At 43.9% G+C, this 26,844-nt stretch overlaps 1 protein-coding gene across 13 annotated transcripts in view; it reads left to right on the forward strand.

The window, feature by feature from the left end:
- The window catches only part of CXXC5 (CXXC finger protein 5), a 446,772-nt gene that overhangs the window by 199,147 nt on the left and 220,781 nt on the right, over window positions 1-26,844 (forward strand). For 11 of the 13 annotated variants that reach the window (XR_003853340.1, XM_029583296.1, XM_029583303.1 and 8 more), the window contains one exon: window positions 21,897-22,005. The exons of the other annotated variants lie outside the window; for them this stretch is intronic. Coding sequence is in view for 2 of the 11 variants with exons in the window: in XM_029583303.1 (XP_029439163.1) it covers window positions 21,897-22,005 (109 nt within the window). In the remaining 9 variants the exon portion in view is untranslated. The remainder of the gene's footprint in view (window positions 1-21,896; window positions 22,006-26,844) is intronic. 13 annotated transcript variants of the gene reach the window in all.

The following is a 26,844-nucleotide window of genomic DNA, read 5'->3' on the forward strand; positions in this document are numbered from 1 at the left end:
TGGCAGCACCTGTTTTTGTCTGGGGGGGGGGGAGTTATATGCCCCTTTTTGCAGGAGGAACATGGCAGAAACTCCTCTGGTGGAACCCTGTAAGGCTTGTGGGGCATGGTCAGCTTATTTAGACTGCCTGTCACTGTGCACTGGGTGGGGAAGGGGCCTCAGACAAGAGGACCAAACCTAAAATGTCTGCCACGCAGGTCAGGCTCGGCAGCGGAGTCTAACGGAAGGAGCCAACCCTCACTGTGCACCCTGTGGAAAAGGTCTCGCAGGATGACCCTCCCCCACTGCGCGGACTCCGAGACCAGAGGAATCGAGAGTCACGGACACTGATCCGAGCAGTGACGAGACGGGACTGGGGGGATTTTCACCGGAATTTGTGCTGCTCATGCATGAAGCATTTCTGGCTCGGAAGCTCGCGAAGCGCAGAGCCCAGGATGGAAGCATCGAGTTCAAGTGTCCCGATCTGTGAACTGACTGTCGTCCGTCCCGGGCAACTTTGGCTTGAGAGGATCTAGTGGGTGCAGTCGACCAGCAGGGGAATGACTCCACTCGTTCCCGAGGGACACCGCCGCAGATCAGGGTGAGGTCCCTCCAGACGTAGATATGGGTGACGATGATCAGGATCCGGTAGAACCTAGTGCAGAGGAGGATGACCCCTGCATAGTCCAGCTGTTTAAGAGGGAGGAATTGTGCCCCCTTATTCCCCAGGTGCTTGAGGAATTGGGGGTGAGACCCTCGCTGGAAGATTCCGACAGCAAGGCAGTGAACCCAGTCCTGGATGGTTTCCGGGGTCCACCTAGTGCTTTTCCCATCCCGAAGAAGATTCAAAAGCTCATCAGCTGGGAGTGGGAATCCCCGGAGGCAGGGCTTAAGGTTGGCCGGGCGATGCAAAAACTCTACCCACTAATGGAGGAACATTTAGAAAGCCTCAAGGTACCTAAGGTGGATGCAGCTGTATCAGCGGTGACCAAGAAGACGACCATTCCAGTGGCGGGAGTGGCTGCTCTCAGAGATGTGCAGGATCACAAGCTGGAGCTCCATTTGAAGCGGGTGTTCGAGGTCTCCTCCTTTAGGATTTCAGGCAGCGGTGTGTGCCAGCATGATGCAACGAGCGTGTTTATGTTGGATTCAAAAACCGCAGAACCCATCATCTTCTGGGACTTTGTCAGCTTCTCAGGTGGCGCGTCTGGAGGTGGTTGTAGCCACTTGGCAACAGTGAACATAACATGATCAAATTTAAACTAATAATTGCTATTAGTTGCATCAGTAGCATGGGATCTTCTTAGTGTTTGAGTAATTGCCAGGTTCTTGTGGCCTGGTTTGTCCTCTGTTGGAAACAGGATGCTGGGCTAGATGGATCCTTGGTCTGACCCAGCATGGCAATTTCTTATGTTCTTATATGTGGCGGATGCCTTATATGACTTGGTGCATTCGGTGGCCCGGACTATGGTCTCCTCGGTGACGGCTCGGCAACTCCTATGGCTCCGCAATTGGGCAGCGGGTGCTTTCCCCAAGTCTCAACTCTGCAGTCTGCTTTTTCGAGGAAAGTTGCTGTTTGGAGAGGATTTGGATCAGCTTATGAAATCTCTGGGGGATTTCAAGGGCAATAAACTGCCAGAAGATAAAGTCCTACAGGAAATCATTCGGTCCTCAATCCCGTTTTCGGGATTTCTGAAAAAGCAGGTCAGGGAGGAGTGTTCCATTCTCTGGTTCCAGACAGACCTCTTCCCGTACACAGTCCTTTCGCGGCTCCAGTTGTCCTGCCAGAGATGGTTTCGGTCAGGGAACCGGAACTGGGAAGCCTGCCCAATTAAATCAGGCCCTCCCCCGATTATCCCGTCCGAGGAGTGGGCCAGGATCACCTCCATATTCTGGGTGTTGGGGGTGGTAAAAGAAGGTTACGCCTTAGAATTTTCTTGGCCTCTCAAGCCGGCTTTTGTGGAATCGTGTTGTGTTTCCCGCAACAAGCGAGCCGCAGTAGAAGACACTACAAAGATTGCTGGCCCTGAAGGCAATCGTCCCCGTGTCATCCGAGGAACGGGGGAGGGGACAGTACTCTATTTATTTCATGGTTCTCAAACAGGAGGGCACTTTCCGACCCATCCTGGACCTACAGAAGGTGAATCGCTGCTTGAAGGTGCCCCGTTTTCGAATGGAAACACTTCGAACAATCATCGCAGCGGTTCGAAAGGGAGAGTTCCTCGCCTCCTTGGATCTCACCGAGGCTTATCTACACATCCCGATTTGCAGCGCTCACCATAGATTCCTACATTTCAAGATCCTGGGTCAGCATTTTCAGTTCCGGGTGCTGCCGTTCGGACTGGCAACGGCCCCGAGCACCTTTATCAAGGTGATGGTCATGGTGGCGGCAACCCTCCAGAAGGAAGGAATAATGGTCCATTGTTACCTCGATGATTGGCTGATTCAAGTCAAGTCGGAAGAGGAAGGCGAGCGGACGCTTCTTTGTGTGATCCATTGTCTTCAGTCCCTAGGCTGGATAATCAACGAAGCGAAAAGTCATCTGACTCCATCACAGTGTCTGGAGTATTTGGGGAGTTTTTTTTTTGACACCCTTCAGGGCAGGGTGTTTCTCACGAACGACAGGATGTACAAATTGCAGCAGCAAGGGCGCCTCTTGTTACAGCTTCCAATCCCCAGAGTGTGGGATTACCTACAAGTTCTGGGGTTTATGGCTTTTACGTTGGAATCGGTGCCTTGGGTCTTCGCTCACCTGAGACAGTTGCAGAGAGATCTACTCTCACGGTGGAACCCAGTGTCTGAGCAATACCAGTTGCCCCTACCTATGTCGCAGCGAATCAGGTCCAGCCTGCAATGGTGGCTGTCGGAAGAAGGGGATGCCCTTCGAAGTCCCGGATTGGGTGATCATGACAATGGATGCAAGCCTTAAAGGCTGGGGAACAGTGTGCCTCGGTCATGCGGCACAGGGAACCTGGTCCTTACCCGAACAGTCGTGGTCTATCAATTGCCTAGAGCAAGGGCAGCCCGCAAAGCGTTGTTGGCATTCCAGTCCCTGGTGGAGGGGAGAATGGTTCGAGTCTTCTCGGACAACACCACCACTTTGGCATTTCTCAATCGCCAGGGAGGAACCAGGAATCCGGCCGTGGCACAGGAAGTGCACTTCCTCTTCGTTTGGGCCAAGCTTCATCTGGAAGGCATCATAGCCTCTCACATGACAGGCGTGGACAATGTGCAGGCGGACTACCTCAGTCGTCAACATCTGGATCCCGGGGAGTGGGAACTATCCCAGGAGGGTTGGAATCACATTTGTGCCCAATGGGGAGTTCCCCAACTAGATCTCATCGCGACCCGTGTCAACGGCAAGACGGACCGGTTCTTCAGCAGGAAGAAGGAAATCGGGATGGTAGGAGTAGACGTCCTAGTCTGCAAGTGGCCAACCAGAATCCTCCTGTGTATGCCTTTCCTCCATGGCCCCTGATCGAGCGCGTTCACCAGCACATAGAGGACCATCCCGATTTGGTAATTCTGGTGGCACCAGAGTGGCTGCGGTGGCCATGTTTTGCGGATCTGGTACAGTTGGCGACAGACGGTCCGCTACGCCTAGCTCATCTGCCGAACCTCCTGCGACAAAGGACATTTTTTCGGATTGGGAGGATTGTTTCTCTCTCGCAGCCTGGTGTTTGAGAGACGGCGGTTATGGATGAAAGGTTATTCGGAACAGGAGAATTTCCACCTTCAGTACAGGTGGCCCTCGACATCTGTCATACTCTCGAGTGTGGAAGGTGTTTGAAGTCTGGTGTGACCAGCAGGGTGTAGTGCCGTTGTCGGTGACCATTCCTCAGGTCTTGGGGTTTTTGCAGCAGGGATTATCTAAAGTTTGACTTATAGTTCCATGCGTGTTCAGGTTTCGGCCCTGGGATGTCTCCTAGAGGTGACAGGCCTCAAGCCAGCTACTCTGACATTTTCCGTTTCCTGAAAGAGGGGTGAAGTACCTTCATCCTCCTTCATAATTTATGCCTGGAGTGGAATCTCAACCTGGTGTTGAGGGCGCTTCGGGATCCCCTTTTTGAGCCTCTGGGACATGCTTCCTTAAAGGACCTCACCTTGAAGACTGTGTTCTTGGTGGCCATCTGTTCTGCGAGGCGTATTTCAGAATTGCAGGCTCTCGTATAGGGATCCCTTCCTTCGCATCTTGGCTGCTAGGATGTTCCTGCGCACGGTCCCCTCCTTTTTGCCAAAAGTGGTGTCTGCCTTTCATGTTAAGCAGTCCGTGGAATTACCTGGATTCCTTGATTGGGTTCGTGATCCCGCTATGGGAAGAGATCTTCTTCTGTTGGATGTCCGCCGGGTTCTCCTTTGGTATTTGAAGGTCACTAATTTTTCGAAAATCGGATCACCTTTTTGTGCTCTTTTGAGGTCTGAAGAAGGGTGAAAAGGCATCTAAGGCATCCTTGGCTCGCTGGCTGAAGGAAACAATTTGCTTGGCCTACATCAGGAAGGGTTGCCCCGTCCTGACTGGTTTGAAAGCTCTCGATGGGAGCACAAGCGGCTTCTTGGGTGGAGTGTCAGTTGTCACCTGAGGAGATTTGTAGAGCCACAGACTGGTCATCCCTGCATACCTTCACAAGGCATTATCGTCTGGATGTCAGGGATCCGGACCAAGTGCTTTTTGGGGATAGTGTCTTGCGAGCGGGTCTTTCGGGTTCCTGCCCAGTGTAATGTGGCTTTTGTACATCCCACTGGTCCGGACTGATCTGGGTATGTACAGGAAAGGAAAATTGGTTCTTACCTGCTAATTTTCATTCCTCTAATACCACAGATCTGTACAGGTTCCTGCCCGGATGCTACTTCAGAAAGACTGATTTACCTAATGGTTAGCTGCTGTACATAGGGAATCTATCAGGATGATTCTATAATATTTTTTTTTTGTCAATTATTCTTTGCTTGGGTATCGATAAATACTGATGAGCTGCAGGTGGCACACTTGGGATACAAGTGCCTTGAAGCTTTGCTCTCTGATTCCATCTGCTGTTGGGAGTGCATAACCCACTGGTCTGGACTGATCTGTGGTATTACAGGAACGAAAATTAGCAGGTAAGAACCAAGTTTCCTAAGTTCTCAGAGTGCATAATTGCCTAAAAAAAGCTGGGGATGCAGCCTGCTTCTGCCTAGAGAAGGCTCAGGTTACACAAGCCTGAGGATGCAATCGCCCCAAGGTCTAAGGAGTATTCTAGCAGGGGGGGTTGTATTCTTGTTCATCTCCCATCTTTGGAAAGGGCCCAGTCAGATAAAAAGAAGAAAACTCACATCTACCACATAAACCCTCTGAAGAAGTGGGTTGCACCAGTGTGTGGACTGGTACGAGAAGAAGATTTTGGCCCAAAGGTCTTCCAGAAAGTGGCCTGAACCCAAGTTTCTTTCGGAGAGCAACTCTCCATCGCACTGGAAGCTGACTTAAAACAGCTAGTAGAATGAAACAAGGTCTTCCAAAACTACCAGGTCAAACCCACCTGGTAAAGCATGATATCATTATGCCTCCTGAAATCCTCATATGGCAATGGCCGTATCAGATTCATGAAGCCAGGCACCATGTCATTGAGGCTGAAGTGAAGGAGATACTCTGGTTCGGAGTTATAGAGGAATCTAACGCTACTTGGTCCTCACCCATCATAGTGGTGTCGAAACCAGATGGTAATGTCTGGTTTTGCATTGACTTTAACAAGGTCAATGAGGTCTCAAACCTTGATGCATACTCGATGCCCCAAGTGGATGAGCTGATTGACCATCTGGGGTCAGCCCAGTATATTTCTACCCTGGACCTAATGAAAGAATATTGATAGGTGCCTCTCACACCAGCAGCAAAGGAGAAGACTGCATTCTCTATTCCAAATGGACTCTTCCAGTTCACCATTCTCCTGTTTGGACTCCATGGAGAGCCTGCAATGTTTCAGCACTTGGTTGACTGCCTATTGCACCCGCATCAAGATTATGCAGCCGCCTACTTGGATGACATTGTAGTGTACATCCTGGACTGGAGGACACATCTAACCCAACTCCAGGCTGTATTATCAAGCCTGGAGAAAGCAGGACTGACAGCCAATCTTAAGAAGTGCCTGCTGGGAGGGCAAGAAGTCCAGTACCTCGGCTATATTTTTGGGAAGGGGAAAGTCCACCCGCAGACCAGGAAGGTCGAAGCAATCACCCAGGTGCCATTCCTGCAAACAAAAGCGAAAGTTAGAGCATTCTTTGGCCTCGCGGGATACTACAGGAGATTCATACCCAATTACTTGGTCGGAATCTCTCACACATTGTTAGTGAAGAAAGCCCCTGAAAAGGTCCAATGGACCGAAGCATTATGCTCCAAACCAGTACTAGTAAGCCTGAATTTTACTGAACACTTCACAGTGCAAACGGATGACTCAGAGGTAGTCCTTGGAGCGGTCTTGGTCCAAGAGAAGGATGGTCAAGAACACCCTGTAGTGAACATTAGCTGGAACCTGATGCTGTGGGAGAGGCAATACTCGACAATAGAAAAGGAAGCCTTGGTGGTCAAGTGGACCTTAAAGGGTGTCACTTCCTGCTCATGACAGATAATTAATCCCTCCTATGGGTAAACAGAAATGAGTCCAGTGTGAGGGTGATGAACTGGTTCATAACTCTACAACTCTTCAAATATAAGGTCCGATAGGGCAGGAAAAGAAAATTCCAATCTGGATTTCCTCTCTAGAAAGGTATCCCTAGTACAAGCAGGTGCTCACCCTAGTTAGGATGAGCGGGGGGGGGGGGGGGGGGGGGGGGGGGGAAATGTGGTGTGTACAGGAAACTCCCTCAGAACACCTTAAGGGACTGACCATAGCTATGTGGACTGGTCATTCTTAAGGACCAGCCCCACAAGGGATTCTGGGTGAAGGGAGTCTCCCCTCATCATACTATAACAAGTCAGTGCCCAGAAGGGTTAGAGAAGCCCTGGGGAGCAAGCAGGAACCCAGTCTATGCAAAGACCTGCTTTGTTTAATGTTTGTGCCAACAGAACTGCATGGAGATCTGCATTATTTTCTGTTTTGCTTTTCACTGTAAATAAAGTTGCATATAAGGAAACAGCCAGAATCTGCCTCTTTATTTCTCCTGGCTGTTTCCCAAGCTGCTATCGCCCAAGCTATCATATAAGCTACGGTATGTACTCAATTAGAAACTAATAAAAAAAATGCATATTTTCTGCATTGTTCACAGTATAGTTAATATACCAGCTGTCTTCTTAGCTTCTCTGTTCTCATATACCTCTATCCACTTAAGTACCACCTGTCTTCTTGGTATTTGTATTCCCACAAGCTGTGTTACATCTTGTATCTCCTACAGAACCTGACAGGTTCTGCCTGTATCTCTCACGCCATATCATTTTATCATCCATTGCTGCAATTCTAATCCCATGTTTCTCTAACATCACCAAAATTTGCCCCTTCTTTTCTGAGCATGCTACCAGAACCATTATCCACACTCTCATTATCTCCTGCTTAGACTATTGAAATCTGCTCCTCCCAGGTCTCCCAGTGAGCCATCCCAGTGAGCCACTACAGTCCATCCTAAATTGAGCTCCTCAGCTTATCTTTCACCAAAGCCACTATACTCATACAATCCCTCTTCTGAATTGACTGCATTTGTTCCCTATGTGTTAGAACATAAGAAATTGCCATGCTGGGTCAGAACAAGGGTCCATCAAGCCCAGCATCCTGTTTCCAACAGAGGCCAAAGCAGGCCACAAGAACCTGGCAATTACCCAAACACTAAGAAGATCCCATGCTATTGATGCAATTAATAGCAGTGGCTATTCCCTAAGTAAACTTGATTAATAGCAGTTAATGGACTTCTCTTCCAAGAACTTATCCAAACCTTTTTTGAACCCAGCTACACTAAATGCACTAACCACATCCTCTGGCAACAAATTCCAGAGCTTAATTGTGCATTGAGTGAAAGAATTTTCTCTGATTAGTCTTAAATGTGTTACTTGCAAACTTCATGGAATGCCCCCTAGTCCTTTTATTATTTGAAAGTGTAAATAACCGATTCACATCTACTCGTTCAAGACCTCTCATGATCTTAAAGACCTCTATCATATCCCCCCCTCAGCTGTCTCTTCTCCAAGCTGAACAGCCCTAACCTCTTCAGTCTTTCCTCATAGGGGAGCTGTTCCATCCCCTTTATCATTTTGGTTGCCCTTCTCTGTACCTTCTCCATCGCACTATATCTCTTTTGAGATGCGGCAACCAGAACTGTACACAGTATTAAAGGTGCGGTCTCACCATGGAGCGAATCAAAGGCATTATGACATTTTCCGATTTATTAACCATTCCCTTCCTAATAATTCCTAACATTCTGTTTGCTTTTTTGACTGCTGCAGCACACTGAGCCGACGATTCTTTTTTCAATTCTCTCTTTATTAAATTTTCAAAATTACATAACATAAAACATGTTATATCACATATATAGAGGCAATCATATGGGAAATACAACTTTCAAAATCCAAATAAATCATAAATAAAGATATTATTTCACTCATATAACCAAATAATATGGGGGTTCCCTAAGAAATAAATCATTCATAATTTACATCTATGAATAGGAGCAGAATCTAAATGATACTCTAAGGCCTGCTTTCCTGGTGTAATTTGACTCTCAATCAAACTAGATTTATCCCTCAGAAAATTTTCAAGGTGGGGTGGCTCCTTAAATATAAACTTATTACCCTGGAAAGTCACATGACACATGACACTTAGACAGAAACTTCAAATAAAATGTAGCCCCAATTTCCAGGGTTTTACTTTTTAGAGCCAAAAACTGTCTTCTATGGACCTGTGTGGGCCTGGAGACATCCAGAAATAGGTTATAATTTTTGACCACAGAATTGTAAATCCTTGCTTTTTAAAAACTTCCCAAAGACATATTCTTTATCTTTCTCTAACGAAAAAGAAACTAAGAGCGTAGCTCTTCTATTTATAAATAGAAGAGCTACGCTAGAGATTCCTCTAAAAAGGTTGAAATGCCAGGGCTATTCTCCACTATAGGGCCTTGGATGTTATTTGGACGTGTGGGAAAATAATAAATCTTGGATATGAACGGAGTATCTTTCTCCTCAAAAGCCAAATTTTCTTTCAAAAATTTAACAAACATTTCATATGGGGAGAGTAGTCTCGTAATCGGGAAGTTTACAAATCTTAAATTCTTTATTCTTAACAGGTTTTCAACATTTTCTAAATCTGCATGTAATACAGCACTATCTGCAATATTCATACTTTCCCTCTCTTGAATATTTTGTATTTTCATAGACATTTCTTTTAAATGATGTTTCTACTTCACTCAACCTTTTTCCTTGTTCTGATATTGATGATCTATTAGCATTTACCAACGAAGATAGAGAAGTGTTAACTTGTACTAAATTAGAGTCTAACTTCAACAGTACCTTACACGAATCCCCAAGAGTCACTCTTGCTGGATCCACAGAATCCATCTGGGATCTATTCATTGTTATAACCACATTACTCTTATCTGCCTCTATAGATTGTAAATCAGGGCAGGGTATAGGAACCTCATCAGTCAATGGATAGTGTATTTCTTGTACACTCATTTCCTGGTGTGGTTTCAGTTTGATGTTCTTCTCCCGGAGCTCCCTGGGGTTGTGGGGGTGTAGGCCGATTGCCTGGACTCAGTGATGCATCCGAGTTGTCACGTGTGCAGTCCAATTGTGGCGTTCCCTGCCGATTTATGTGGGCATCCGTGGGACCAATGATAGAAGGAGAGGAAGTAGTGAATCTTGCCTTTTTTTTCCGGCCCATATATTTAACATAAACTTTAATCTAAATTCCTGGGCAAGTCACAGTCAAATCGCAGTCAAAGCCGGTCTAAGCTGTGTGCCGGCGTGCTTCGGGTTTTAAAGTTCCTGGGCCCTGATGATGACATCTGAGGCAAGGCAGTCAGCTGGCTGTAATTCTCCCCCTCCGCTTTCACTTCACAAGTGGCATGGGATCAGCTGGTTCTTTTAACTTTTCCTTCTCTGCTCTCCGAATCAGGATGGCTTTTCTTCTGCTCCTCCTCCTCCAATTACAGATCTCCTGAGCTGACAGTTTTAAAGTATTATCCACTATGATGCCTAGATCTTTTTCCTGGGTGGAGGTCCTAATATGGAACCTAACATTGTGTAACTACAGCAAGGGTTATTTTTCCCTATATGCAACACCTTGCACTTGTCCACATTAAATTTCATCTGCCATTTGGATGCCCAATCTTCCAGTCTCACAAGGGCATAATCCGCTTGTGATTTAACTACTCTGAATAATTTTGTATCATCCGCAAATTTGATAACCTCACTCTTCTTATTCCTTTCCAGATCATTTATATATATATTGAAAAGCACCGGTCCAAGAACAGATCCCTGAGGCACTCCACTGTTTAACCTTTTCCACTGAGAAAATTGACCATTTAATCCTACTATGTTTCCTGTCTTTTAACCAGTTTGTAATCCACGAAAGGACATCACCTCCTATCCCATGACTTTTTAGTTTTCGTAGAAGCCTCTCATGAGGGACTTTGTCAAACACCTTCTGAAAATCCAAATACACTACATCTACCGGTTCACCTTTATCCACGTTTATTAACCCCTTCAAAAAAATGAAGCAGATTTGTTAGGCAAGACTTCCCTTGGGTAAATCCATGTTGACTATGTTCCATTAAATCATGTCTTTCTATATGCTCTACGATTTTGATCTTGAGAACAGTTTCCACTATTTTTTCCAGCACTGAAGTCAGACTCACTGGTCTATAGTATCCCGGATCACCCCTGGAGCCCTTTTTAAATATTGGGGTTACATTGGCCACCCTCCAGTCTTCAGGTACAATGGATGATTTTAATGATAGGTTACACATTTTAACTAATAGATCAGAAATTTCATTTTTGAGTTCCTTCAATACCCTAGGATGCATACCATCTGGTCCAGTGGATTTGCTATTCTTTAGTTTGTCAATCTGGCCTACTACATCTTCCAGGTTCACAGTGATTTGGTTCAGTTCATCTGACTCATCACCCCTGAAAACCATCTCCTGAACTGTTATCTCCCCAACATCCTCATTAGTAAACACAGAAGCAAAGAATTCATTTAGTCTTTCTGCAATGGCCTTATCTTCCCTAAGAGCCCCTTTAACTCCTCTGTCATCTAATGGTCCAACCGACTCCCTCACAGGTTTCTTGCTTCGGTTATATTTAAAAAGGTTTTTATTATGAGTTTTTACCTCTATGGCCAACTTCATTTCAAATTCTCTCTTTGCCTGTCTTATCAATGTTTTATACTTAACTTGACAATGCTTATGTTTTATCCTATTTTTCTGCAGATGGATCCTTCTTCCAATTTTAGAAGGATGTTTTTTGGCTAAAATAGCCTTTTTCACCTCACCTTCTAACCATGACTGTAATCGTTTTGTCTTCCTTCCACCTTTCTTAATGCGTGGAATACATATGGACTGCGCCTCTAGGATTGCATTTTTAAACAATGTCCATGCCTGTTGAACACTTTTAACCTTTAAAGCTGCACCTTTAAGTTTTTTTTTCTATTTTCTTCATTTTATCAAAGTTTCCCCTTTGAAAGTTTAGTCTTAGCTCTCTAGATTTACTTATTGTCCCCCTTCCAGTTATTAGTTTAAATTTGATCGTTATGATCACTGTTGCTGAGTGGCAAATCCTGCGTTCACTAAGAATTAAAACTAAAATTACTCCCTCTCTTATTGGTTCCTGAACCAATTGCTCCATGAAGCAGTAATTTATAACATCCAGGAACTTTGTCTCTAGCAAGTCCTGATGTTACATTTACCCAGTCAGTATCAGAGTAATTGAAATCTCCCACTATTATTGCACTGCCAAATTGGTTTGCTTCCCTGATTTCTCCTAGCATTTCATCATCTGTCTGACCATTTTGTCCAGGTGGACGGTAGTATACTCCTATCACTATACTCTTTCCCAACACCCATGGGATTTCTACCCATATAGATTCTACTGTGCATTTAGTCTCTTGTATGATCTTTATCCTGTTGGACTCTATACCCTCCTGGACATAAAGTGCCACACCCCCACCAAGTTGATCCTCCCTATCATTGCGATATAATTTGTACCCTGATATAGCACTGTCCCATTTATTATCCTCCTTCCACCAAGTCTCTGTGATGCCAATTATGTCAATCTTGTCATTTTCTGCTATACACTCTAAACTCTCACATCTTATTTATTTATTTATTTAAAAGTTTTTATATACCGCACAAAGGATAAATATATATATCCATCTAGGCGGTTTACAAAATGGTCAAGCACATACATAATTTAAAAACAAAAACACAAACAATTTTAAAAACGAAAGTTAAATACAATGCATGAAATCATGAAAATTATTACAGATGAAACGCTTGAGTAAATAAGTGTGTTTTCAATAATTTTTTTAATTCTCTGCGGTTAGAAGTCAAGCGGACACAGTCTGGTAAAGCATTCCATAACGTTGGGCCTGCAACTGAAAAGGCGCGTTTACGGATTAGTGACAAACTAACAGATTTCACAGTGGGAATTTCTAATAAACATTTATCGAAGGAACGTAGCTGTCTGGAGGGTTTATAAATACGTAACAGTGAGCATAACCAGATTGAATCATTATTATATATTAAGTTGTGTATAGTGGATAAGATTTTATATACTATGCGGTATGATACTGGAAGCCAATGTAGTTGTTGCAAAATCGGAGAAATATGTTCGTTTCGTCGGATATTGTATAGCATACGATCTGTTGCGTTTTGGGCTAGTTGAAGTGGGTGAATTGTAGATTGAGGTAGGCCAAGATATAAAGCATTGCAATAATCTAATGAAGATAAGACGAGTGTTTGGGTTAGCATGCGAAAATCGTTTGGGAGAAGTAATGGTTTTAGTTGCTTTAGTATGTGAATTTTGAAAAAAGACTTTTTTACAATTTCAGATATATTGTTTGTCAATGATAGTTTGGAATCAAGAATTACCCCTAAATTTTTTGCGTGTGTTTTTATGGAAATGATTTGGTTGTCAAAGGTAAATGTTGGTGGGGGTTTGTGAATTGAATCTGGAATGGTAGATAGATAGATTAATTCAGTTTTGTTTGTATTTAGTTTTAACCTATTATGAGAGAGCCAAGTTTTGATTGTAGATAAATATAATTGCAGTAAGGAGAAAGTTTTAGACCAAGAGTCAGTGAAGGGTATAATGAACTGAATATCATCAGCGTAAATTTTAAAGTTTAAGTTTAATCCGTCCAGCAGTTTGCATAAAGGTAACAGGTATAGGTTGAATAGAAGACTTCTGGCATTGGCATACAGACATTTCAAAGTGTGTTTTTTGTTTGTATTAACAACCTGTTTTTCAGTTGTTAGGAACAATTTGGAAATCATTGGCTTCAGTGATTTTTTTACATATAGGCAAATGGTCTACGTTTGCTTTTATTGGGACCTCTCTGTTGGGATGCCCTAACTCTCCTGTTTCATTAATATCCTTCAAGGATACATGTCTCCAAACCAAGCACTGCTGAGTGACTGTCAGCTTTCCCCCTTGTTCTAGTTTAAAAGCTGCTCTATCTATTTTTTGAACGTTAGTGCCAGCAGCTTGGTTCCACTCTAGTTAAGGTGGAGTCCATCCTTTCGGAAAAGTCTCCCCCTTCCCCTAAAGCAGAGCTTTCCAAACTTTTCATGTTGGTGACACACGTTTTAGACAAACATAATTTCGGGACACAGTAATTAGTCTACAAGCAAACCGGAGGTTAAAGGTTAAATGAACGAAATGTATTTCGACAATTTATGTATGTTTCCTTAAATATATACATAATAAAATGTTTCACGACACAACATATCTTGTGAAAACCTTTCGTTTATATTAAAAATATATAATATTCCAAGATTAATGTTATTGTTATAATTTATGAGTAACAATAATAAAACAAAGTTATTGTGTTATTCAATTTACCTCTTTAATGAGATATATGAGCTTGATGGGATGAACACAGCTTTTGAATATTTGGTGTTAATAAAAAAGTCCAAAGGGTCTTCTGCATAATTTTAAAAAGCTGGCCAGTTTCACACTATATAATTTGATAGCCTCATTCAACTAATTCTATATGGCTATGAGAGTGAAATCTGGAATTTATAGGAAGGGACAGAATGTCAATATAAATCCTGCACCTCCAGTTCTGTAACTCTGTGCATCCACTGAAATTCCCCCAAACAATGGAGCTTGGATGTTTCCCTTACAGCTCATCATACTAAAAGATATTTTCAAATGCTGGTGTCACCTCACAGTAACAGCAGCACAAACACCTTCCACTGCCAGGCACATTGTGAACTAAAATAAAACCTCGCAAAAAAGACACTCAAAATCTATACTGCAATCCCATTGTAACATAACAGTAATAACACCAAGGACTCAAACAACAATAACCCTACCTGTGAAAAAGCATGGGTAAATATTACACTGGGTCCTAGAATACCAATACACCACCTATTGAGGAAACAAAACAAACCCGATTGCTATAGATCCCTATTCTAGCAGAATCTCTCATCATGGTCACACACACAGAGCAGAGACAGACCCTCACCAAATACAGAATACAAAATAAAGGAGCACAAATTAGACAAAAACTGAAATGGAAACTCCAAGAAGCCAGACTCTGTGTATTAACAATGGAAAAACAGAACCACCATTCCTCATAAAACAAACAAAATCAAGAAACATAAAGCATCAGTTATAATAGTAAAACCATACTAATAAAAGAATATTTTAAAACTACTGATAAATAGAATTTCTATTAATTAAAATCATATACATTTTTTACAGTTTCCCAGAGGTTATCCTCTCTCACACAGACTCACATGTCCATTCTCTCTCACACATACACTGTCACATACATACACATTCATGCTCTTATACCCACCATAACCTCTATGACAGCCGGCTCCTCCCCAGCACTGTCTATAATCCTATCTAGGTGACGCGTGAGGTCTGCCACCTTCACATCAGGCAGGCAGGTTACCAGGCGGTCCTCACGTCCACCAGCCACCCTGCTATCTACATTTCTAATAATTGAATCACCAACTATGATGGCCGCCCTAACCCTTCCCTCCTGGGCAGTAGCCCTGGGAGACTTGTCCTCCGTGCGAGAGGTCCTTGCTACAGGATCTCTTCCTGCTACACCGGGGTGGTGATCTCCTACTGGGAGACCTTTCTGATCCAAGGCAGCACTGGGGCTGTCAGACTGGATTTGGGACTTGGCTTCTATGTCCCTGAAGGTCTCATCAATGTTCCTCTCTGTCTGCCTCAGCTCCTCCAAGTCTGCTACTCTAGCCTCCAGAGATCAGACTCGTTCCCTGAGAGCCAGGATCTCTTTGCACAGAGTGCACACATACAATCTTCCACCGGCGGGTAAAAAATCATACATGTGACACTCAATGCAAAAGACTGGAAAGCTCCCCCTCTTGCTGCTGGACTGCTGCCTTCATCTTAGTTTTATTGACTTCCTAGATAAGTTTAGGATACTAAGTGAGTTGGAATGAGAGTACTTTAAATTTATAGGTGAATTTACTAATTGATCAGCTAGTGTCCTACAAGGGGATGATTAAACTTTCAATAAGGGCTGGTACAATAGTATGATTTAGATGATCCTGATTGATTTTTAATGAGGAAGTGTCTCGAGCCTAAAAATCAAGGGTTGAGTGGGTGGGAAAGACACACTATAACTATCTCTAGCTTGCTTATTACCTCGGACACACACAAACTCTATATCCCTCTATTTCACCTTTCACCAAACTTTTATAAGTCCAAAGATTTCCGAAAACTATACTTACCAATCCTCTCTAACCAACGTTAAATTAATCTTCACTCAATTAATTGAAGGGTTTGAGATTTGCGCGCAGTTAGGCATGCGCTTCTGGTCCTCCTCTTCTGCAAAGTGTGTGGGGGGCTGTGGAAGTCAATCCCTGGATCGCTTGCGGTGGCCTCTGGACACATCTTCCGGGGGATGCTGGGAGCAGTATATAGATGAGCCTTCCGGTCCTCCTCTACTGCAAAGGGTGTGGGGCCTCTGGAAGCTGGGGCTGTGGAAGTCAATCCCTGGATTGCTTGCGGTGACCTCTGGATGCCTCTCCCGGGGGATGCTGGGAGCAGTATGCAGATGAGCCTTTCGGTCCTCCTCTACTGCCTCTTTTCGCATAAAATTCCTCTTATTTACCTACAAAAGCCTTCACTCTGTAGTTTCTCACTCTTTCTCCTCACAAGGGGGCCGAAGCAAAAAAAGGTGCACTGAAAGTTCAGCGCCCGCTTTCCTAATGTGTCCCCAAGCACCTCTCCTGAGGGCGCAATGTGATATTTAAATTAGGGCTCACGCTGTCAAAGAGGCGCTAAGGGCGATTGTATGTCCCTAGCCGCCTCCTTGACAGCGTGAACCCAATAGGTCCGCTGTTGGCGGCTGTCCGCCAGTTAAGAAAACGGACGGTGAATTTTTCAGCGTCTGTTTTCCTAACTGGTGCATGTGGACGGGCTAAAAAAATGGCAATTGGTCCCTTCACTATCACATGTCAGTGAAATGACCAATCCCCTTTCAGGACAGCCTTCTGGTCCTTTCACTGACATGACAGTGAATGGACCAATCGGCAATAAGTGAAGGAGTGAATAAATTAATATTAAGTGTCCGACATTTTAATATTGATTTATTCATTCCTTATGGTGCCAGCAGTCAGGTTCGGAAAATGGAAGCTGAATTTATCAGCGTCTGTTTTCCTAACATGTGGATATGCCAGGGGTTCAGGAAACGGACACTTGTCAACTGAGCAACGATATTAAGTAGGAGGCTGTACAGAAAAGCAGTTTTTTGCTTTACTGTACTACTTTTCGGAGCATTCAGCAATTAACGCACACTTTTTTTTTTTGCATTTGGAGTGAACAGCTAATAAATAGCCTCATTCACATGCATTTGCATGTGATGAACACTAATAGTTTCACTCCGCGTTGGACGCGCGTTGTGGAGGTGCTAATCCCCTTATTGCATAATTTATATATTGCATTGCGCCCCCAGGAGAGGTGCCTGGGGACACGTTAGGAAAGCGGGCGCTGACCTTTGTTTGCTTCGGGCCCCTATGTGAGGAGAAAGAGTGAGGAGCTACAGAGTGAAGGCTTTTGTAGGTAAATAAGAGGAATTGTATGCGAGAACACAAAGGGAACTAATGCAGTCAATTCAGAAGAGGGGGTTGTATGAGTATAGTGGCTTTGGTGAAAGATAAGCTGAGCAGTTCAATTGCATAAGGGGATTATGTAGTGCCTATACAACCCATGTCCTACTGCGGGTTATTCAGTGCACTCGGCTGAGCGCACTTTATTACATTGGCCCCATATCTCTCTATACCCCTTCTTGTGCACTCCACTCTTTAGGCAAGTCACTATCTATGCCCTTCTCTACTGCAAATTACCAACTCCATGCTTTCCACCTGGCTGCACCATGCGCTTGGAGTAGACTGTGTCATGCTCCCTCTCTTGCCTTATTTAAATCTAGTCTACTCTCCTTTTAGAGGCTGCTTTTAAATCTTAACCCTTGACTATCCCTCCTACAGACATTGATTTTTTCTTATTAAATTAAGTTCCCAATTTCTCTCTTGCTCTGTATGCTTGTCTTGCCCTGTAAGCACTACAGTGCAGGGATGGTCTATGTTTTTCTACAGCGCTGCATACGTCGAGTAGCTCTATAGAAGTAATAAGCAGTAGTAGAAAGTATTCTACCACAGATTTTGTGTGACTTTTGTGTGCAGGTCACTTTATAATCAACGCACAATAAAGCTCTGGAATTTGTTGCCAGAGGATGTGGTGAGTGCAGTTACGGGGCGATACAGTAAAAATCGCCCGCTCTCCCAGCGCGCGCACAGGACACTCTCCTGTGCGCGAGATACAGTAATTTAATTTATTTAAATTAGGGCCAGTGGTAAAAAGAGGCGCTAGGGACACTAGCGAGTCCCTAGCGCCTCTTTTCGGACAGGAGCGGCGGCTGTCGTCAGGTTTGACAGCTGACGCTCAATTTTGCTGGCGTCTGTTCTCGAGCCCGCTGACAGCCACGGGTTTGGAAACCGGATGCTGGAAAAATTGAGCGTCCGGTATTCGAGCTGCGGGCCTATTTCAATTTTTTTTTTCTTTTTTTAACTTTCGGGACCTCTGACTTAATATCGCCATGATATTAAGTCGGAGGGTGCACAGAAAAGCAGCTTGGCTGCACATTTTACTTACTGAATCGCGTGGGAATATCTAATAGGGTCATCAACATGCATTTGCAAGTTGTGGGTGCTATTAGGTTCGGGGGGGGTTGGACGTGTGTTTTCGACGCGCTATTACCTCTTACTGAATAAGGGGTAAAGCTAGCGCGTCGAAAACGTGTATCCAATCGCGGGTTAACAGTGCGCTCCGCTGGAGCGCACTGTACTATATCGGCCTGTTAGTGTAGCTGGGTTCAAAAAAGCTTTGGATAAGTTCTTGGAGAAGAAGTCCATTAACGGCTATTAATCAAATTTACTTAGGGAATAGCCACTGCTATTAATTTCATCAGTCACTAACCAACCTCTTTCCCTTCTTAATTCACCAACTATGACTTTTTCAAGGGAAAACTTGTCTGGTGGTTTTTGTACAGAGGTTTCTAGTAAGGATAACCAATTTGCAGTTATCCTTTTCTTCGCCTCCATCTATTATTCTTTTATTATTTTTAATGAAAATTCTGAAAATATTCACTTTTTTTATGATTCTTTTTCTTATTTGTTCTTAAAAATCCCTTCTCCCCGGCTGCTTTACCGACCCACTTCAATTTTTGTATTATACTTATCAAGGTTGTCGCCTTTATTGATGTTCATGGGTACGGAGCTGCCCGTCCAACATTGGCCATGTTTCGGCACTGTGTGCCTGCTTCAGGGACTGCGGGAGAATATACTGTGTCCTAAGCGGGTTCACAGTATCCATATCACCTTCAACATATAACAATGTTTACTTATATAACGTATTGTAAAAACACATTGTTTCAAATTACTTTCGAATTTAAATCTATTCTCACCTTCTCAATAAACAATTACTTACTCTTCAACATGCCATGTGTCAAGTGAGCGACGCCTTCCGTGCTTGTCTGGGCGTCCTGTCTATTCTGACTCTTCTTATACCTGCCTCAGGTACACACCTCCCATTCTTGTCCAGACCGAGGCTACCTCAAGTGTATGCAATTAGGGATGATTATCCTCTCTGTTCTCTTCCTCTAAATGCTGTTATCTACTCTTTCAACCTGCGGATTTGTATTCTCTTAAAAGCAACCCATCCCTCATATTGTTTTAAGAAAGACTGCCCTATATTTTTATTTCAATTATTGATATTTTCTGTTTTTTTTTATTGGCGGACCTGGTGGAAGCCTGCATCTAATTTAGCTTCTTGGCGCTGTTCATATCCCGTGGACCTGGTGGAGACCTAGTCCCCACCACGTCCGCTTGTGTTTCTGCCTCGTACTTGACGTCAAGTGTTACCACCGAGGGCGTTTCCGGGCGGGGACTAAAACCGCGCCCGTCTATCTCCTTACTAACTAAATAAAGCATTCGGAGGGGTTCGCTCTTAATGAGTCTAATAATCTCTCCTATTTCTTGTGTTCAATCTTTTACTTTTGTGATCATGATCATGGACACTTTTATGATCATGATTATTAAAACTATTTCAATTTTTGTTTTCATTGCTGGCGGACCTGGTGGAAGCCTACTTTTTAATTAGCTTCTTAGCGCTATCCATGTCTGGCAGACCTGGTGGAGAACTAGTCCCCACCACATCCGCTTGTTGTTCCTGCCTCGTACTTGGCGGCACTTGTTAACACTAAGGGTTTTCGGGCGGGGACTGAAGACCGCGCCCGTCTATTACCTTACTAACTAAATCTAATATTCAATGGGGTTCACCCTTAATGGATCTAATAGTCTCTCCTACTTATACTATATACTCATTTTTGTTTCAGGCTTGTATTGTACCGGAGTTGAAAAGTATTCTTTTGCTTTCATAATCATCATTGTTGAAACTATGTGAGGTTTTTCCTTTTAATGCGGACCTTGTAGGATCTTAAAATAATGACTATTGGCTCTTGATTCATGCCTGTCTCTTTGGTAATATAAAAAAACCAAATCTTTTAGGAAACCATCTTTGTTACCTCTTTGCCCCAAAGCCCAGTTTCTGCCTTCGGGTGTGCTTTATGCAACAATATTTGTTGCATTGCATAAAGCACACCCGAAGGCAGAAACTGGGCTTCGGGGCAAAGAGGTAACAAAGATGTTAATATTGTTGCATAAAGCACACCCGAAGGCAGAAACTGGGCTTCGGGGCAAAGAGGTAACAAAGATGGTTTCCTAAAAGAAGCACGGAAGGCGTCGCTCACTTGACACATGGCATGTTGAAGAGTAAGTAATTATTTATTGAGAAGGTGGGAATAGATTTAAATTCGAAAGTAATTTGAAACAATGTGTTTTTACAATATGTTATATAAGTAAACATTGTTATATGTTGAAGGTGATATGGATACTGTGAACCCGCTTAGGACACAGTATATTCTCCCGCAGTCCCTGAAGCAGGCACACAGTGCCGAAACATGGCCAATGTTGGACGGGCAGCTGCGTACCCATGAACATCAATAAAGGCGACGACCTTGATAAGTATAATACAAAAATTGAAGTGAGTCGGTAAAGCAGCCGGGGAGAAGGGATTTTTAAGAATAAATAAGAAAAAGAATCATAAAAAAAGTGAATATTTTCAGAATTTTCGTTAAAAATAATAAAAGAATAATAGACTGAGGCGAAGAAAAGGATAACTGCAAATTGGTTATCCTTGCTAGAAACCTCCGTACAAAAACCACCAGACAAGTTTTCCCTTGAAAAAGTCGTAGTTGGTGAATTAATTAAGTTCATCAGTGGCATGAGATCCTCTTAGTGTTTGGGTAATTGCCAGGTTCTTGTGGCCTGGTTTTGGCCTCTGTTGGAAACAGGATGCTGCGCTTGATGGACCCTTGGTCTGACCCAGCATGGCAATTTCTTATGTTCTTATAATCCCTGTGCTTCAGCTCTAATCACAGTTGTACCACTGATTCTGTGTGTCCATGGGTAAATCACTTTATCTCCCTATTCATTATTTCTAATTTTGGCTCTTTCACTAACTCTTATGTGGGTTAGTTTATCTCTCCATATCTTTGTTTGCTAGGCTATAAATGGTTAACAGTTTTGCTCATGTTACTTCCCATATAAAAGCAGTGCATTCTGTGTTAAGTACTATGATTGTACAGTGCTTGGAGAGATGCTTTGGGTCCTGGTTTTTCTGTATGGCAGCTTTGTCTCTGTTCCAGCAGGCCAGCATTAATGCTTCATGTCTGAATGTGTTTTCAAAGCTGCTGATGGCAGGATGACAAGCTGCAGCCCTGTTTTGTGCAGCCAATTCTCTGTGTCCTCATTGCTTAACAGAGTCTATAAATGTTCCCAGATGATTCTGCAGACCCTGAAACCTGCCATGTGTAGGTGGGGCTGAGCTGGAAGGCTGGAAGCTTGAGAAGAATGCTGTTGGAAGCATTACCTTTGTTTCTTTATACTGCAGCCCTTTGTGTGGGAGTAACTTTTCCTCCTGCTAGTCAACAGAAAAAAATAGTGTGGGCTGCCAAATCTCCCACATGTGTGTCACATATAGAACAGTATGTAGGATGCTGCTCTGTGTATACATGAAGTACTAAATCCTACCACACTAGGTGAACATTATACAAATGATTCCAGCTAGAAGGAGAGCTTGGGGAAGTGGAAGTCAGAAGCCTAGCAGCAATATGTCATGTAGTATCTGTTATTCCTTTCCATTGCAGCCTTGATTCGTGCCTTGTTATTATTGCGGTTGTCCCTCATGAACCAGTCACATTGCTGCATGAACTGAATATTGCAGATACTCTTTGCAGGATTTTGAAAAATCACAGGGTGAGTGTATTTTTATTTCTCATGTTCATATTTGAATAATGCTGGGAGAATGTGTCTTTGGCCCCAATTGGGGCCAGAGGAGGAGCTGGCCAGTGTCTAGCAGCAGATGACATACACACTGGGGCCAGAGGTAAACCAGTGCCAAGCCCAGGCCCAGTACAGTGGTATTAGGCATCCTAGGTGAGCCTTCAGTCTTGTGCCCCTCCTCCCCAATTAAATTTTAATTAATTAAATTACTAGCATGTGCAAATCTATTGGGGGGGGTCACTACACAATGTATTGTACACTTTGTGGACAATACATTGAAATCCTTGGTAAAGTATGCAGCGGTGGTCAAAAAAGCAAATAGAATATTAGGAATGATCTGAAAAGGAATGGAGAATAAAAACGGAAAATATCAAAGTGTGCTTCTGTATTGAGCCATGGTACGATCACACCTTGTAGTGTGTACATTTCTGGTTGCCGCATCTCAAGAAAGACATAGTGGAAAATGGGCAGAGGAGGATCACAAAAATGTTAAAGGAAATGGAACAACTCCCCTATGATGAGAGGCTAGGCAGGTTAGGGCTTTTTAGCTTGGAAAAGAGACGGCTGAGAGGGGACATGATGGTTTATAAAGGACATTTATTTACCCTTTCAAATAATACTAAAACAAGGAGACACTTCATGAACCTAACAACCAGCAGATTCAAAATAGATTGTAGAAAGTACTTTTTCACTTAGCTGTGGAATCTGTTCCCTGAGGACATAATCAAGATGACTAGCAGTTTAAATTAGATTTGGACAAGTTCATGGAGAAAAAGTCTTTAACATTATTAGCCAGATAGTAACACAATAATGATGCAGAAAAATACCAAAGGTCCATCTAGTCTGCCCTACAAGTTTCTTAAGGTAGTAACTGCAGCTCCATCCAGGTTACTCCCAAGCCTTATGTTAAAGGTAGTAACATTTACAATCAAAACCAAGCAACTGTCAAACACAACAAAATTACTACCACCAAAATTTTATAAGATGAGCAAGCAGCCTTCTTGATAATGCTGCTTGAGCATGTTTTGCTTTTGGTCTTGGCAGTAGAAGCAGTTCTGCGCTTTTCTCCTAATGTCTTTGTGTCAGTACCCCGAACCATAAAAGGCAGCGCCCAGCATTGGCAGGCATCAGAATCCAATTCTCCTTTTTCCCTCTTCCCCTCCCTCCCTCCCCCTTCGCCATCAAAGTGGAGACTGGTTTTGCAGTTGCGTCAAACGAATCAAAGCTAATTGTTTAAGAATAGTAGACCCCATGTCCTCTGCTAAAGGTAGTATGTTAAGACTGCCGGCTGCATCGGTCTGCAACCGGGGCCGGTCACCTACCCGCGGCATCGGGTTCCTCCAGGGATGCCCGCAGGAGCCAGCAGCCGCTGCCTGAATGTTTCTTCGCGGCGGTGCCGCATCTAAGATGGCCGCCGTCTTGTTGACTCCGCCCCCACCGGGCCTCTTAGAGCCGCGCGTGCGGCTGAAGACTGGATTTAAAGGGGCCACGACAGGAAGTGTCGTGGCTCCCTCTTGAGACTCCTCCTCCAGGTCTAGGTATTTAAGGCAAGGTCTGCTCCTCAGACCTTGCCTTGGTATTGAGGCTTGGTTTCCTGTTCCTGTGTTCCTGGTCTCCTTTTGGTTCTTCGACCCGCTTCTGCTCCTCCCTCCTCGTTGGATTGACTCTTTTGGACACCCGACCTTCGAACCGGCTGTGGTGACTTCTTGGCATTGACTTCAGATTGGCTTTGGATCCTTCTCCTGTGTTGTCCCTGGACTGGCTTCGGACCTCTCTCCAGTCTGCTCCCGGACTGGCTTTGGACTGCTCTTTGAACTTCGACCCCTGGACCGGCTTTGGATTCTTCTTCGACTTCTACTCTCGGACTGCCTACGACCAGTTGGAGGCGCCAGCCGTCTGGAATCCACGACCTGCAGGAGGCGCCTGCGTCCAGACCTTCTGTAGTCTTCAGGGAGTTCCGTAAGTCCCAGCGGCCGGATCACTACAGGCTCCTCCTGGGGCGATCACGAGCTTCCAGGGTGAAGTCCTCCTTCTACAGTCATCTCACCGAGCCTTGCCCTCTGACGGTAGAGACCTAACGGATCCTCTGTCCGTTTGGGTAGCACCAACTCTACCTCGGAACAAGGGTCCACCTTCTGAAATCGTAACAGAATACCAAGGCCATGGACCCAGCAGAGGCTTCTGCTCATCAGGCTATTCGTGGACTAGCCCAAAAGGTCATGGAGCAGCAACATATCCTTGAATCTATGGCGTCTTCCCTGGAACGACTCAACACCCGGCTGGATTCTATGGCCGTGGCTCAGGCTGTTTCTGCACCTGTGCCCGTACTACCAGGGATTCAGAGCCACACTCATGCCATGATTCCGTTGCCTATTCCTCCACGTTATGCGGGCGAGCCCAGGTTATGCCAAGGATTCATTGATCAATGCAGTATGCATTTCCACCTTCAAGCCTCGTTGTTTCCGGATGACCTTACAAAAACCACCTATATCCTGTCTCTTTTAGAAGGCAAAGCCCTGTCCTGGGCTTCTCCTTTCTGGCGATGGTCCGACCCAGTCTTACAAGACCTTCCCAAGTTTTTGGACTTATTTCAAACTGTATTTGACCATCCCGGGAGACAAGTGGTCGCTGGTTCCAAGCTTCTGCAACTTCGACAAGATAATCGGCTGTTGGCTGACTACACTATTGAATTTAGAACTCTTGCATCCGAACTCCACTGGGAGGAGAATTGTCTTCGGTCTATATATTTGGAGGGTCTGTCATCTCGAATAAAGGATGACATGGCAGCCCGGGAGTTACCATCCTCATTGGACTCTATCGTGGACTTAGTGACTCGTATTGATCGCCGGCTACAGGAGAGAGCACGAGAAGGATCAAGCACAAGAAGGTAGTTGGCGGTAATGCCCCCTTCTCGCTCATCTACTCCGGTCCCTAAAACTGCATCCTCTACTGAAGGGACTAGGAAGGAACCCATGCAATTGGGCCGGGACTCCCTCTTCCAGAAGAGAGGCAAAGAATGGCGCAAGGCAGGCCTATGCCTATATTGTGGAGCAGCGGGCCATCTCATCACTCAATGTCCTACTCATCCGGGAAACTCCCCAAGCCTAGGTTCCATCGGGGGAGTAACCCTCAGCATCGCTTCCCCAGCTCCCCCACTAACCTTGAAGTTAAAAAGGCCTGTAATAGTGAGGATCTTATTGCCAACTTCCCGGAAGCTGTGTTATCTCTAGATAGATCGAATACTTTGGACGCAGTTAAATCTTGGAACTTAACTATGCTGGAGTTAGCAAACAAACTATGTCCCCTTGTAAAAAAATCGATTCCCCTTCAAGGTAAATACAGAGCCCCGTGGTTCTCCTCTCATCTAAAAGAGCTAAAAAGAGGACTGAGGAAAGTGGAAAGAATTTGGCGGAAACACCGAGACGAAGTGTCACAAGTAAACTATAGAATGGCCTTACATAACTATAGAGAAGCAACTAACACGGCCAAACGCAATTTTTATTCGGATAGGATACATAAATTTCAGTTTAATCCTAGGATTTTGTTTCAATATGTATCAGAACTGACCAATATTAGAGGCAATGTAGCTAATTGGGGGAATAACTTAAAAAACAAGAGCAATGAATTTGCCGCCTTTTTCAAGGAAAAAATTCAAATCGTATTAAAAAATCTCAATACACAGACCTTACAAAATATTGTTCTACCTAGTAATCCATCTGTGAATTGGTCAACATTTGATTCCATTTCATCGCTAGAAATAGCGAATTTAATTAAAAAAAATGACACCGGCTAATCACTCCATGGACAAAATGCCGATCAATCACTTGAAGGTAGTGCGAGATATTATAGCCAAACCACTAGCTGATATTGTCAATCTATCACTAGAAGAAGGCACATTTCCTGACAGTCTGAAATGTGCAATGGTGAAACCTATTTTGAAGAAAACTAATCTGGATCCAGAAATCTTGACAAACTACAGACCAATTTCAATTCTTCCATTCGTGGCCAAATTGATTGAAAAAGTGGTCAACCGACAGTTAATGGACCACCTAGAAGAACATCAGCTGCTTTTCCCGGCCCAATATGGTTTTCGGAAAGCTCAGAATACAGAGACCCTGCTAATCTCACTACTTGATACCGTACAAAGAGGTTTCGACCAGAATACCTCCTATCTGTTGATTCTGTTGGATATATCAGCGGCGTTTGACACCATCAATCATGAAGTACTTATTTCTAGATTGAGCGAAGTGGGTCTTCAAGACAAAACATTAGATTGGTTTAAATTGTTTCTGGCCAATAGATCATACGTTGTTAAATTGGGAACAGCTGAATCCGAGGTAATTGATCTTCATACTGGAGTCCCTCAGGGTTCTTCCCTCTCACCAACTTTATTTAATATTTATATGGCCCCATTATGTAGATTCTTAGCGGGTCTGGGGCTGGTACACTACGTTTTTGCGGACGATATCCAGATATTGATACCCATAAAAGATTCTTTGTCAGCTACATTGAAACTCTGGGATGTCTATTATCAATCAATAAACCAACTTCTTACGCATATGTCATTAGCGCTAAACAATTCAAAAACCGAAATACTCTTTATCGGTAACAAGGTAACAGAGAAAGTAGAAAAGGACATCCTTAACTGTCTCCCTTTATATAAAATTCAATCTGAGGTAAGAGATTTAGGGTGTATGCTAGACTCTGAGCTTAAAATGAAATCTTCTGTGAAGGCTATCCTAAAAGACGGTTTTCACAAATTAAGAGTGTTAAGGAGATTAAAACCACTATTGCACTCAAATGATTTCCGGA

This window comes from Rhinatrema bivittatum, chromosome 18 (genome assembly GCF_901001135.1).
Source record: "Rhinatrema bivittatum chromosome 18, aRhiBiv1.1, whole genome shotgun sequence".
Classification (NCBI taxonomy): domain Eukaryota; kingdom Metazoa; phylum Chordata; class Amphibia; order Gymnophiona; family Rhinatrematidae; genus Rhinatrema; species Rhinatrema bivittatum.